This window comes from Lissotriton helveticus, chromosome 7, assembly GCF_964261635.1.
Source record: "Lissotriton helveticus chromosome 7, aLisHel1.1, whole genome shotgun sequence".
Lineage (NCBI taxonomy): Eukaryota > Metazoa > Chordata > Amphibia > Caudata > Salamandridae > Lissotriton > Lissotriton helveticus.
In genome coordinates, this window is record NC_136068.1 from 813,153,270 (window position 1) to 813,166,884 (window position 13,615).

At 42.1% G+C, this 13,615-nt stretch overlaps 1 protein-coding gene across 2 annotated transcripts in view; it reads right to left on the reverse strand.

Moving 5' to 3' along the window:
• Positions 1-13,615, reverse strand: part of DDX46 (DEAD-box helicase 46) — a 1,223,843-nt gene that overhangs the window by 140,154 nt on the left and 1,070,074 nt on the right. For both annotated transcript variants that reach the window (XM_078653270.1, XM_078653271.1), the window contains exon 20: positions 10,991-11,209. In XM_078653270.1, coding sequence (XP_078509396.1) covers positions 10,991-11,209 — 219 coding nt within the window. The remainder of the gene's footprint in view (positions 1-10,990; positions 11,210-13,615) is intronic.

The window sequence follows — 13,615 nt, forward strand, 5'->3', positions numbered from 1 at the left end:
CATGTTGTTTTGGTTCTCAGTGAAAGGCAATCCCGGTGTTAAAGACAACTAGACAGATGGAACGCAGCGGGTTAGACTGCAGGCGCAAGTGAATCAGTGCCTGAGGTACGTTGAAAGCTTTGGGGCTGAGGGAGTAGCTACAAAGCCTTGTCCAAAACCTCTTTTTGTCCCGATGCCTGCCATTGCCTCAGCCATTTAACAGTAGACCAGTACGTTAACTGCCCTGCCACCATCCGTCCCTCATTTTTTATTATTACTGTAGTCCAACCAAGGCTTGACACCTCTTCCCTGGTCGTGTCCTTTCACCCTCAACCCGCCAGCCCAGTAACCCTCTGGCCTGGCACCAATCCTTTTCCGATTATTGCTTTTCAAGAACTCCTGCACAACCGTCTGATGCCTCAATTCTGTCACATGATGTGACAGCCCAGGCTGTTAGATCCATATTCTCGTTCTTCAGTGGGCTGTCGCCACTCTTACTTCACATATGAGCTATCGCCCTTTGAACTTACCGCCTGCCTTTCCCAACTCACCCCCAAAGTCACTGCTCTGTAACTTCTCTTTCCCATAGACAGTGGCTTTTGTTCATCACCAGCCACACGACCTCGTAGCTCTATGGTCTGCCATTGCTCTTGACCTTTTTGATCTTTGCATGTCACTGCCGCTACTACTTCCCCCTTTTTTTATGGCCTCCACCTACTGCACATTTTGCTTGTACCTAAGCCCAAGCTATGTTAGACGGCCCTATTTGAGTTATCATTGGTACCGGGTTACCGATCCATTCCCTCCCAGCGATCTGTACATGTGATGCCCCTGTTTTTGAAAAGATGTAGGGTAAATAAATTCATCTATTCTTAAGTCACTGACTCGCTGGCTGTTAATATTAATATGCCAGTTTAGGAGCGAGCATAGGTGTGATCCCCTTTGGCAATACGACCTAGGGCTTGGCACTGCTTGTAACTCTTGACTTGTCCGGCTCCTTTAAACTGTGAAATGACTAACGTCCAGTTACTGTCACTTCTTGTGCCATGGTCGTATATCCCTCAATGCGCCATGTGTCCCTTTAAATGCCACTGTTTGTAAGGCAAACATTGGTTACTAGGCAAACATTGGTTACTATGAATGCCCTATGTTAGCATATCATCATTATATACATTAGTGCAAAAGTGTCTGCTTTTAGATGTCAATTGATTACTAAGAATGAGTTATTGCTACTGTCAATTGGTTTACTACTGATTTTATTTTTGAGCTTAAATGTAAAATTCTGTGATCAACTGACAGCAGGAAGTAAGAGGAACTATTAAGTTACTCTGCAGTCAATGGATTCATAGATATTGCAATAGTAATAGCACAGGGGCTAAAACAATGGCATTGAAACCCACAGGGGTGTCAGGAATTTGGAAAATGGAGAATGAATGTCTTGTCTACAGTACACGCAGAATTTGAAAAAGGGTTTAAAAAACTGATAAGGCACTGGCCTGGGTATGTGCCAAAATGGAAAAGTGGATGGGTTTGAGATGATTAAATAGCTGAGCTTTAAAAAGGAGATACATCTATATAGAGTTCCATGGAGAAATCTTGCAGGAAGTAATGCAGCAATTGTCAGAGGAGAATTATCAAGACCAAGATTTGTATTCTGTTCATACAGCAAAATAGAATCCTTAAATTTAGCCTGCTCGTATTAGCATGAAAGTGTATGGATGGCTTTAACATAAAAGATTTACCAGAATGATGGGCTTCTAACATCCTGATGAGAACCAGAAGTTGTTATATTTTAAGTTTTGGTTTAAAGGATACATATGTATATGTATACACATTACACTTATCTAGCTGAGGATAACCTTTTGAATAATATCGTTGTATCGGGATTTCTATTGTGCCAATGATATGTAAAAAGTAGATGCACCGCAATCTTGTTTAAGAATTGTTCATATGATAGTATCAAGCACATATAATTAAAAAAAAAATCCAGCAACCATATTTTGGGTAAGTATAAGCGTTTAGAAAATATCATACATTTCTTGTAGAGCAACAAAATTGAGCTGAAGTTTTTTGTTTATATTGGGTTTTTGTTTTGCTTTGGCATTTGGATAATCATAACATTTATTTAAAAAAAAGTTATTTTTCTTCGCTTGTGGTTACAAAGAGTAGAAATAGATTATGGAATTATTGAGCATGATCTTTGGCATATGCATTTCAGAATTCTGTTAGGCTTTTTGGATTTTGGGGCATCTTAGTTTTCAGGTGTATTAATGACCATTCAATGGGTTTTCAAAGCTAACTTGTGAAACCTAAGTGGTTTTAGGTTTTGATGTTGAGGGATATTTAAAAAAACCTGATTTATTTCATTGGTGATTTTTATATTAATTATCTTCAAATATAAACTACAACAACCCTACAAAACAAACATCAGGGAAACTAACACAAGCTCACCCCTTTGTATGCACAATCCTTTGGTCAATGATTGATCTACTGTTTAATCATAGGTCTGTCCAAATCTTCAGGCCACCCTGAAACCACAACCTGACACACCTGTAACATTTCCCTGGACAGCCAGCCCCCTCCCCCCACCCCTTTCCACCACATTTGATGTAAACTGCATGTTAGTAGCTTTTACAACAGGCTTGCTCACTCCCAATTGAGTATCCCAGTGTAAATACCAACAGTGTCTTCCTATCATACCAAGGAATACTTGAGGGACAAGACACTGCAATTAATTTGGAAACAGCCAAACTTTAAGCATTTTAGTTCATTTCCTTACTTACATTAGACAATTAACATAGGTTTTCTGGAAGCTTATCCTAGTGCTAACACACTAGATAGGCAAATTATCTTGCTCAGAAAGTGTGTTGTGGCTGAGCATGGGCCAGGGAGTGTGACCTAAGAATCCTGGTACGTTTGTAGAATTTGATCCTGCTGCTAAGCTATCATTGACTTTTGATGTAATGTGTTCTGTGGACGTGACACAGCAATGTGAAAACAGTTGGCTGGTAGTGTTTTGAATTGTTAGAAGGCACGTCGGTACATAGGCATCCATACCAGCATAGAGGACATTACCATTATCTATTTGATTGGTTATAAAAGCTTAGGTGACCATTTCCTGCAAGATAGGGGTATTCAATAACATTTCTTTTAACTTTTATTATCTACAATCGAAATAAAGTGTATAAATGAAACAATTAAAAATATTGTGAAGCATACATATGTTGCCATAACAAGCACCACAGTCACCTGAAAATTATCGCTTAGGATGCCTAGTTTTTTCACCACCTTTTTTGAAGTCTTATCAGGCTCAAACTCCCCTGGCCACAATTCATCTGACCAGATGGTATTAATTCTGCGAAACCATCTCAGATTGTTCTATCAATTTAAGACAGTTTTGTTTCATCCATCTGGCTACAGAGCTTAGACTCATAATCAGAGATGGATATTACTAACTGCGTGTCATCGGTGTAAGAGAATTTCAAAGCGGAAAGCTCTAACAATGCCAACTAACAGGGCCATATAGATATTAACCCCTACCGCGCTACCGCGTTTTCCCGCTGTGCGCTGAAATTTAAAAAATGGCTTGTTTATGACAAAGCCAGCTCGTCATCCGCGTAGCGCAGGTAACGCCCATGACGAGCTGGCTTTGTCATTAGCGCTGAAGGGGTTAAAGACAGTGGGACTTAGTGATGATCCCTGTGGCACCCCACAAGGTACTGCAGTATAATTAAATTAAAAAGTGGCAAGTAGATGGTCTACTATCTATCTAATAAAAAAGTTTGGAACCAGACCATGGTTTTGGAATGGAAACCTATCTCATGCAGTCTTTTAATAGTAGTAAGGTGAGATACACTATCAAGTGTTGCAGAGAGGTTGGGTAAGATGAGTGCTTTAGGCCTATCCACATCCAAACATAGCCTGACCTCGTCTGTGACTCCAAGCAAAGTTGTTTTAATACCATGTTCAGTCCTAAATCCCGACTGGGATGGATCTGAAAGATTATTCTTCTCTAGAAAACATGATAACTCTTGTTTTAACCAATTTCTCAATTATTTTTGCTGGGAGTGTAAGAAGGGCCGTGACATAATATTTAGAATGGTTCAGTGGATTGTCAAGGGGCTTCTTAAGTAATGGTAGCATGTTAGTATGCTTCTAAACTGCTAGGACATTAACAGTGAAAAGTGATAGATTATAAAGCTGTGTCAGATGCATTCACTTCAAAACCCTCTGTCTGGTCCATAAAACTCTTTATGGGAAGGGCCCTCCCATCCTAAATGACATGATCAGACCATATAAATCATCCAGGAATCTTCGCTCAAACCAGCTAAACCTTCTAATAACTCCCAGGATCAATAGGGCCCGCACGGGGGGCTGCCTCCTTTCGCAAAATGCGGCTAAGTTATGGAATGCTCTCCCTCCACCTCTCCGTCAAGAGCCTAACTTGCTTGCATTTCGCAAAAAGCTAAAAACAGTACTGTTCCCCAAGATCTAGATGGGCTAGGCCTCTGCATCTTCTGATATCTATCTTCTTCTGGTTAGTACTAAGCGCTGGGATGCTTCCGAGTAGCCATGCGCTATAGAAGAACCTTTACAATTACAATTACAATGGTGAAGGTAACAGGCATGCACTAATGCTATATAATGGACAGGGATAATCAGGGGAGTCTGCGTGTATGGACTGCTTAATTTGTTCCACATCCTTATACAGGATTTCCTTCAAATTCCACAATTTGTGAATAATTGTAGGGGTTGGTTTATCTTGTAAATATTTCAACAATCTTATTTCGCATTAAGGCTCAAAGTTGCCATACATCTTTTTAATTTGCATGTAAAACCAGTAAAGCTAAGTGCTCTCATGTCTTATGGGATAGAGTCTTCCTTTGCTAAACTGTTGAAGTAAAACACATCTATCTCTATAGAGCAGTTTTTAGGTCCTGCCTGGCGATAGCAGCACGCATGCGCTGCTCTCGCCATGCAAGAGTTTCTTGGAATCAATACGGTTCCAGAAGTCGTCTCCGCTCCGCCTCCAATTTTCATTGGCGTGCGTCGTTTCTCCTCAGTAATTATGCTGAATATATTTCATTCATTGCACAGGAGGGTTTTTAGTCCCTCCTGGTTGCCACCCCCTCCTCTTTGAGCCACGCCCACTGGGATTGGATCTTTCAATGGCGGCGTGAGACGGTGGGCTTTATAATGACTGGCCGCACTTTGTTTTTTTACTATTGCGTGCGTTGGCACAGTCGCGTGGCATGGCGACAGCTGTTTGTGTTACATTTTCACTGCATCCACTTCAGGGACATCGCGCTCTGTTTATGTGTTATTTTTTTAATTTGTAACTCAGGGCGGCGCCGCTTCACGGACAATGCGCTCGTTTATTTATATATTTCTTAACTTTAACACTGAGCGCAGCGCCCGCTTTAAGGACACCGTGCTCAGTATTAAAGTTAAGAAATATATATCGAAACCGAGCGTGGTGTCAGTGAAACGGCGCCGCACACAGTTTTAAACTTGACAGTTTATTCTCGATTCACAAAGAACTGGCATAATACGTAGCGGGCTGCTTTCTTCCCTTAACCTTCGCCAGGCTCTAAAAATAGCGCGCAGAACGTGGGGCTGACTCACACAGTCCAATTCTCTCTCCGCTGATTGGGTGGCAGAGTTCTTTGTACGCTTACTGTAAATAGAATTATTTGTGAATGAGAGCAGGAACACCAACAGCGTTGGTAACCTAAGAACTGTGGCCCAGTTGGCTGCCTTATGGAATGCAGGGCACAAATCTCAAGCTGTCCCGACAGAGCAGCCGTCCTCGCACTGCTTTTTGCCATGTTACAGCACTTTCAGATGTTAATGGTCGTGGCTGCCTGTGTCCCCACCCTCTCGCTTTATGCTGTCCTCTGTGTAATTGCTTAATACTAAACAGAGCCGGCTAAGCCATACCCATCGCCTCCTGTTAGTTGGGCGTATCATTTTTTTTTTTCTAAAGCCACTTTTTCGCTGATATAAAAACAACCACATATCTGCCTTCCAACAAGCGAACCTCCCTGAGGATTTCCAAACTGTCCCAAACAAAGGAAGAAATCTGGCACAGTAGGAAGAAAAAATGCATTGGCATAGCCAATAGGTCTCGCCTTTGGGACCTGCTGCATAACTAAATACTTATAAGGTCCCAGATGCGAGACCTATTGGCTATGACAATGGTTATTTAGCAAGGCGGTTAGCAGTGGATTTTGCGCCCTAGTTCAGCCCGGGACCTAGCAATGATTTAAATTTTTAAAAACTAGACACTTGAGGGAATCCAGGGTTGGATGACTTGCATGGCTTTCACTAGTTTTCTCTTTTTAAAATTTTTTTTTTTACACATAATCCCTTGAAAACCTCAAACTTTGACCAAAAAAAACAACACATTCTCCTCACACTTCTGTGATAGAAAGTTATAGACTCTGCAGGGAGCCCCCACTCCAAGTAAATGGGGCAACAGTCTTTCTGCCACTCCGGAGGGTGGGGGGGGCAGAAAGCCCACTAGATGCCAGTGAAAGGTTTCGTTTACATAGGGGTGGGGGCTGCATGGGTATGACCCACCCCAACTTAATGGGGCAAGGGTCTTTCTTTCACCAGATGGAAGTAAGTATGCCTGATCTGCTTGTTAGACACTAGGGACAGAGGGAGGGGGGGGGGGGAGGAGGTGTTATAGGGTATTCACCCCCAATCTGCCACCCCCCTCCTGTGGGGCCGATACCTCACTAGACAACAGGGATTCCAAAATGGTGCCAATACAAACAAAAGGATGGGGTGGCTTACCCTTGCATCAAGCCCTACCTCTGACCTAGTGGGGTCAACAGTGTCTTTCTGACCCTTTGGAGGCAGATAGGAGGCTTGTCCCAACTGGGGAGGTTGCCCCAAATTTGCTCGGGGATGTGAAAATCCACCCTTCAGGAATTTTGCCTGTGGTGGGTGTTGTACTCCGGCATTGGCCACAGCCTACCCCGCCCCAAAAAGGACAAACCTGTCTTTTTTCTCCTACAAGGGGAGACCGGAGGTGTGCCCCTAATTAGCCCCGGTGTGCAGTAAGTCCACTGTATGACAGGAATATATATTTTTTATTAAAAATATTGGGGTAGGTCTTACCCATCCTAACATCAGCCTCCACCTTCACCCCTAAAACCTAAACAGTCTTTCTGCTTCTCTGTGACTAAAGCATCCCATTCCAATGGCAAGCAAGAGGACATTTGATGATTCTTTTGGATGTTTTTTTTACTATGGGCCAGGAAAGTATGGCGAACTCCCAATATCGTCCCACCTGCAATGGTGAAGGCTGCAAGTTTTATGCTTGGGTAGGCTGCCGCCTATAAAAAGCTACCAGTCCCAGACAGTTCTGAAGGCTAGATATCTGGGTGGTGTGCTTCGCATGCATACCACACCATTTTGGTACCCACAATGTCCTGTAAACTTCAAACTTTGACTAAAAAGACACATTTTCCTCACATTTCTGTGAGGAAAACTTCTGGAATCTGTGGGGAGCCACACATTTATGAGGGGCCTTTCTAACTCTCCACAGTGCTGGTGAATGGCCGACAGAGACTGGGGAGGGAGTGCGGTCGTTGGCCTCACTTAAAGGGGTGAGGGATGTTTGAAACAAGATTTCCAGTTATGAATTAATAAAATATTGAACTTGACATCTTACATCAGGCTACAGTATAGCTTTTCACTTTATTTTGTTATATGTGGATCATTATTGTATCTGTTAACAACCTTTCCCCAAACATTATGCCTACATTTGATTCTTTCTATGTCATTCCAAGAAGGCGCTCTGTTGAATGTCCGTTTTGATTATTCTGTGAAGTCATTTCAGATGTTGCAGTGATGTTAATCAATTATGTCATTTCAGAAGTATCAATGATATCATAGAACATCTCATAAGAAATGTAATATGGAAGCGCAATTAGCAGTGCATGGCTAGGCCCCATATATACAGCAACCCTCTTGCCTATGTCAATTTGTTTCTAACACTTTTTGTAATTTAAGTCTATACATCAACCTAATATTTTTCAGAGCTGCAGGTGAGAACATGTTCGACCCCATTACCACCAGTTCCAATGGCTGCAGGAGGAAAATGTATTCATAATCTTAATCGTCAACAAAACAAATATATATATATATCTTAAACAATATAACAGACATGTGGCTGCCTGCATAGCTCTTGGTATCGGATTAAGAAGACAAATTTGAGGCCTCAAACTGGAGTTCACGGTACACAGTGTTGAGAAACCAGATAAAACAAGTATTGGCAGAGCCAAAAGGTTTATCTTTAGAGCCTTTTTGGCTAAGCCAATGGGTTTTAGAGATGCTCTACAGCATAGCTAGGCTGTCCTGTTTTCAGTTTCTATTTTTGGTAAATTCTGGTGGGGTTTTTTCAGTGTTTTCAATATCTTAAAAAACAGTTATCAGTGGTTACACATTTTCACGCCACTAAAAACAAAAGAATAAGTGTTTTTCCAGTGTTTATCGAACGTTTTGCTTTAATCATTGCTTGCTTTCTGCACTGAAAGAACATGGTATATAGACAGTGTAAGTATAGTGTATATGAGGTCCAAAGAGATTTTTGCAAATTAATCTTATTGTAGTACACCATACAATACTTCTTCAGTGAGTCTTTGGTCATGTGCGCTCGTGCTTTCCTTCCCATGTAAACTTCTGTGAAAAGGCCCTCAGCATTCATAGCCCCTTGGGCTGAGAACCGTCAGCTAAGGGACACAGTTGGGATGACTCTTTCTTTGATGCCACAAAGCACAAAATGATAAATATTTGCATTTTAGTTCCTGGGCACAAGAAAACAGTGCACCAGAATGGACTAAAAAGTCAATAGCATCCCTCATGAACTCTGAAGATTGTAAAGATGCTTTCAGCATACCATCTAACATGTGGCAAGGATCTCCTACAAGGAATCACTTCAGCTCTGGTATCAATTTTGACAGGTCATCACACAAATTTTTTATATACGTAGCTGAATTACTACACATACAAACAATATCACTCCAATCTTTGTTGAACTTGGAAAGAACCTTTTTTGCAGAGCATAACAAAGTGACACTGTGTTCCATGTTTTCCAAAAGTCTGGTGTCACGTTTTCACCACTATCCCAGATGCTTAGTGATATATATACTAGTCCTTGAGGCGGACCGTGACTTCGGGATTCGAGCACCTTGTGGCTTCAAATCACAGCTTATCATGGCTGTATAGAATAATTCTTTTTCTCAAAGTGCGTCTACACTCTGCGCTTCCCTCAACACTTGGTTACTGCGAATACTCATCCAATTTTCCACGTGATAAAGTATATTGAATTAAGTGGGATTATCTTGCGTTTATATACTGCTGTCCACCAATCCTGTTCACCCACTACTACTCTTGGACACATTAGGATTACACCATTTCACTTACTACGGTGTTTTATTCCTGGATTTTAGCAGTGCACCCCGCAACGTCCATCTCTGACAACACGAGCTCTATACATGATCCATGCCTTGATAAAGTCTCAGTAAGAGACGAAACACGTGTTGGCGAACAATATGCTGGAATCGTTTTTATGAAAATTTTTTGAATAAAGAAAACTTAAAGAACACAGACTGGATTTCAAACTATATTGGCGTGACAACTGCAGATCCCGTACCATACATAAAGAAACTGTTTTTTCAAATTGCTTCTGAGTGTGCTTGTCTTAAACACTCCTGTGTATAAAAGCTCGAGTGCTGAGGGCTATATACTAGAGCTCTGATGAACTATATTAATTTGGAGTGCTGTAAATAGAATTTCCCCATATACATATATATACTTGTCACTATACCTTGCATTTAATGTTTAAAGCCTGAGGTGTTGGCAATTCACCTACTATCAATACTGACCCACTCGAAACTATGGCCTGATGTATTAAGGGTTTTTACCCGTTCTCTGTGGGTAAATGTGATGACCCATATTAGGAAAGATTTTTTATGAACTAGCCATTTTACCTATCAGTGAAAGACTCAAATGCAGCCAAAATATCAAATGTGAATTTGATATGTCATGGTTCTCTACAGTTTATAAAATAATTAAACTAAACCTAAAACGTGAACCTAAACCCTGCCTCTTTAGACCAAAGGCCATAAAACTGAAAAAAGTAAAAGGAAGAAGAAACCATATTTTAGTGGCATCCCTAAAGAACAAAACTCAAGCATAATAATGTTAGCCAGTCTTTCTTACTGCTAGCTTGTATAACAAAGTTACACTTTATTGACCCCTTCAGTAAGAACAACATGACTCTTTCACTTTCTTTTTCCTTTCTTTGAATGGCATTTAGTTTGTGGTTGTGCAGGTGTTTTTTCAGTGTTTATATGTGTTCACCGGTGAGGGCTATTTTTCTTTCAGTGGGGTTTTATCAGTTATTATAGCTTTAAACCTAAAACCCCACAGCCTAAGCATAGCTAAAGAGGAACAAAAGAAAAACCCTGGGACACGGCTGGCCATGTCACAGGTGTGGAAGGAAGCAACAGGGAGGACCTGGTGGCTAAAGCACCATGGAGGGGGTGGCTTAGACATGGGTGACCGCAACATTGAGCTGTGTGGAAGAAGCACATGGACGAGAAAGCAACCCGGGGAGGTCAGAAGAACACAAAAGTAAGCACAACAAGCAGAGTGAGGGACAGAAGCATACAGGCAAGAGAAAGCAACACGGGGCTTGGGGGAGAGAAGTACACAAGGACAACTGGAAACCACATGCAGTCTCATGGAATGCTTAACCACAGAGAAAAAACAATACCTAAAATTAAGCAATAGAGAACACAAGTAATGAGGAAGCAAGCAAATGAGTGACACAGCCAACCAACAGTAAGGTCTGGTCAGGTTCTAAACCCACTTGTCGCAGACAATAGGTCTTCTCGCAAAGAGATAGCTTGCGCTGTGTGGTAGGCAACACCTAAACAAATGTAAAATTTTGTTTCATCTGAAGAATGTAAAGAAACTGAGCTCCTCTACTTGCCTGTGGGAAGTCATTAATCTCCAATTCCTCCTCATATCTCTTGAATGATTCATTTTGTGCTCCATCTTGTTTTTCTTCCTCTTGCTTATCGACGGGCACATAGTTAAGCTTAGCATTTATCTTTTCAGCCAGTTGTTCGGCAATAGTTTTTGCAGATACCGTCGGAGCCTGAATGGTGCCCCCTCGTAAGATTGCATTTGTGGCCTGTTGCATGACATCCTGCAAGGAACAATATACATCACTGTACAATACAATAAACTGGAGACACAATATATATGCAGTTCATTTCCCAAAGTAAATTGGGGAACACATGTTGACAAACACGTTGTGCGAACACTGTCTCTGCAAATGGAGGAAGAATTAAACACAAGTATCTTTATGTGCACGCTCTGTATTTTTACATAAAGAAATAAACACAAGATGAAGGTAACAAATTCCAGAATACTGAGATACAAAAAGACCTCCAGATCACAGAACAATTAGAGGGTGGTGAAGAGCAGCGAGGTGTAGAATCTGGGCCATGAAATGGGGAGAACGAAGCATCATTTATAGTGAGGAAAATGTGTCTAATATCAAACTTTAAAGATTCATACATTGTATACATTATATACAAGCAATATTAAATTCAGTCCCACAGCACTCTGGAAGTTTACCAGCAACCCCTTTCATCATACAGTCTTGTACCTTCAGAGAGTGGGACCTAGCTGGATCAGCAGCAGCCATGCTTTTGTTGAGCTATACTGGGGCGAAATACCATTGGCAGAGCGGGCTGCAGGCAGTAGGTGGAGGCGTGCGTTGGGGGGTGGACAAGGGGAATTGGCGACACCTTTGTCAGTGTCCCGCCTATGCCGAACCTTGCCGATGGCATGCATAGTCACAGAAAACACAACAGCAATTGTGTAGCGATAAAAGAAAGCGGGGCTGCTGTCCCGGTGGGAGCTACCTAGAGAACAAACCTTTTCAAAGCCAATAGGTCTTGCCTATGGGAGAGCTAATGGTTTCATCAATTTCATTTAACTATGTTGAATAGGAGTATGGAATTATTCTCTGCCATCACAAACAAACACAAAAAAGTTACATTATCGGATGTCTGCCTGGAGTTCGTCGTTTTAGACCCGCATGAAGATAGTGCAAAAAGGCAGCGTTCCTGATGTAATGCAGAGCCGTTTGCATCTTGGTAGCATCTGGACACCCGCTGTCATGACTTTTGGCTGCTTTCTTTTGACTGGAAGCACAGGATGGGGCAAGTAATGAAGAGGGAGAGCCTGGGGGTGCACAAGTCGAGCAACATCAGGGGAGATCCGGACAAGCAACAACTTAAGAGGGAGGGGGGTGGGGGAGAGGAGAACAGCTTATACCTTGCAGACTTTACCACGCAGTCTTTTCCACAAAAGTACCATGCATGGAAGTATTTCTACCCTTACTAACAAGTAATTTACCTCGCATGTATGTGGTTATCTTTTTTTAAATAACATTTTTCTGCTATTTGTAAAACAAAAAAACGATTTTAGGGTTTGGGGATGGGTAAAGGAAAATGGAGATAAGGGTGACTTAAGGGTTGAGTAGAGGTAAAGGGAGGAGAGAGTGAATTTAGTGTTCAGGAGTGTGCAAAGGGAGGTGAGGGTACCTCAGGAGTTCAAAGGTGGGTAGAAAGGTTAAGGGAGGTGGAGGAGACTTGAGGGTTCAGGGGTTGGTAAGAGGAGGTGAGGGTGAATTGAGAGTTAAGGGCTGAGTAGAGGTAAAGGTGAGTGTCACTTGGGGGATTGAGGTGTTTAAAGGTAAGGGGGTGAGGGTGACATGAGGGCTCAGGGGTGAATAGAAGTAAAGGGGGTGAGGGTCATTTGAGAATTCAGGAATAGGTATAGGTAAAGGGAGGTGAGCCACTTGAGCGCTTAGAGTTGGGTATAGGTAAAGAGGTGAAAGTGACAGGTCTCGGTGGGTAGATGTAAAGGTGACTTGACAATTCAGGGGTGTGTGGTAAATAAATAAATAATACCTCTATTTTTGACTGGACATAACAATAACAGATAGCTCAATAAATAAGAGTCAAGATTCGAGGTAGTAGGAGTTTGCAGGTTTAATACAGCATAAAGGACAGGAACAGGACAACCTGCACGGGGAAGATCTGGGATGGCTAGCCAACAGGGGGGCCCCGACAGCTGTCGGGCAGGATCTGGAATGAGCGCGCTGGCTTTTAATAACAGTACACAAGTATATATACTAAAACAATTGCATTACAGTACATACAGTAGGCGTGATAGTGGGTGCGGCCTGTAACAGCCGCGAAAGATAAGGGTGAAAGTAGGTGTAACAGGAGGCGTGAACATAGACATGTGATGTAAACGTAACAGAATATGTCACAAATGGGGGCGGAAACATGGAGGGGCTACCTAAGGAGCCGGGACCTCTAACCTAGTGGTGCGCGCAAGCTGGCAATGACGTGTAACTAGGGAGAAGCTGGGGGCTATGACTTCTGAGCTAGAAGGAGAGACGAAAGTCTGGAGAGTCAGAGCGACATGTACCTAAACACTATCTAGTATCTGATGTTTAGAGAACATGTTGATAGAATCCAAAAGTTATCAGAGCAAAGGCTAACAGACACTAAGACTGGTGCATGCATTATTC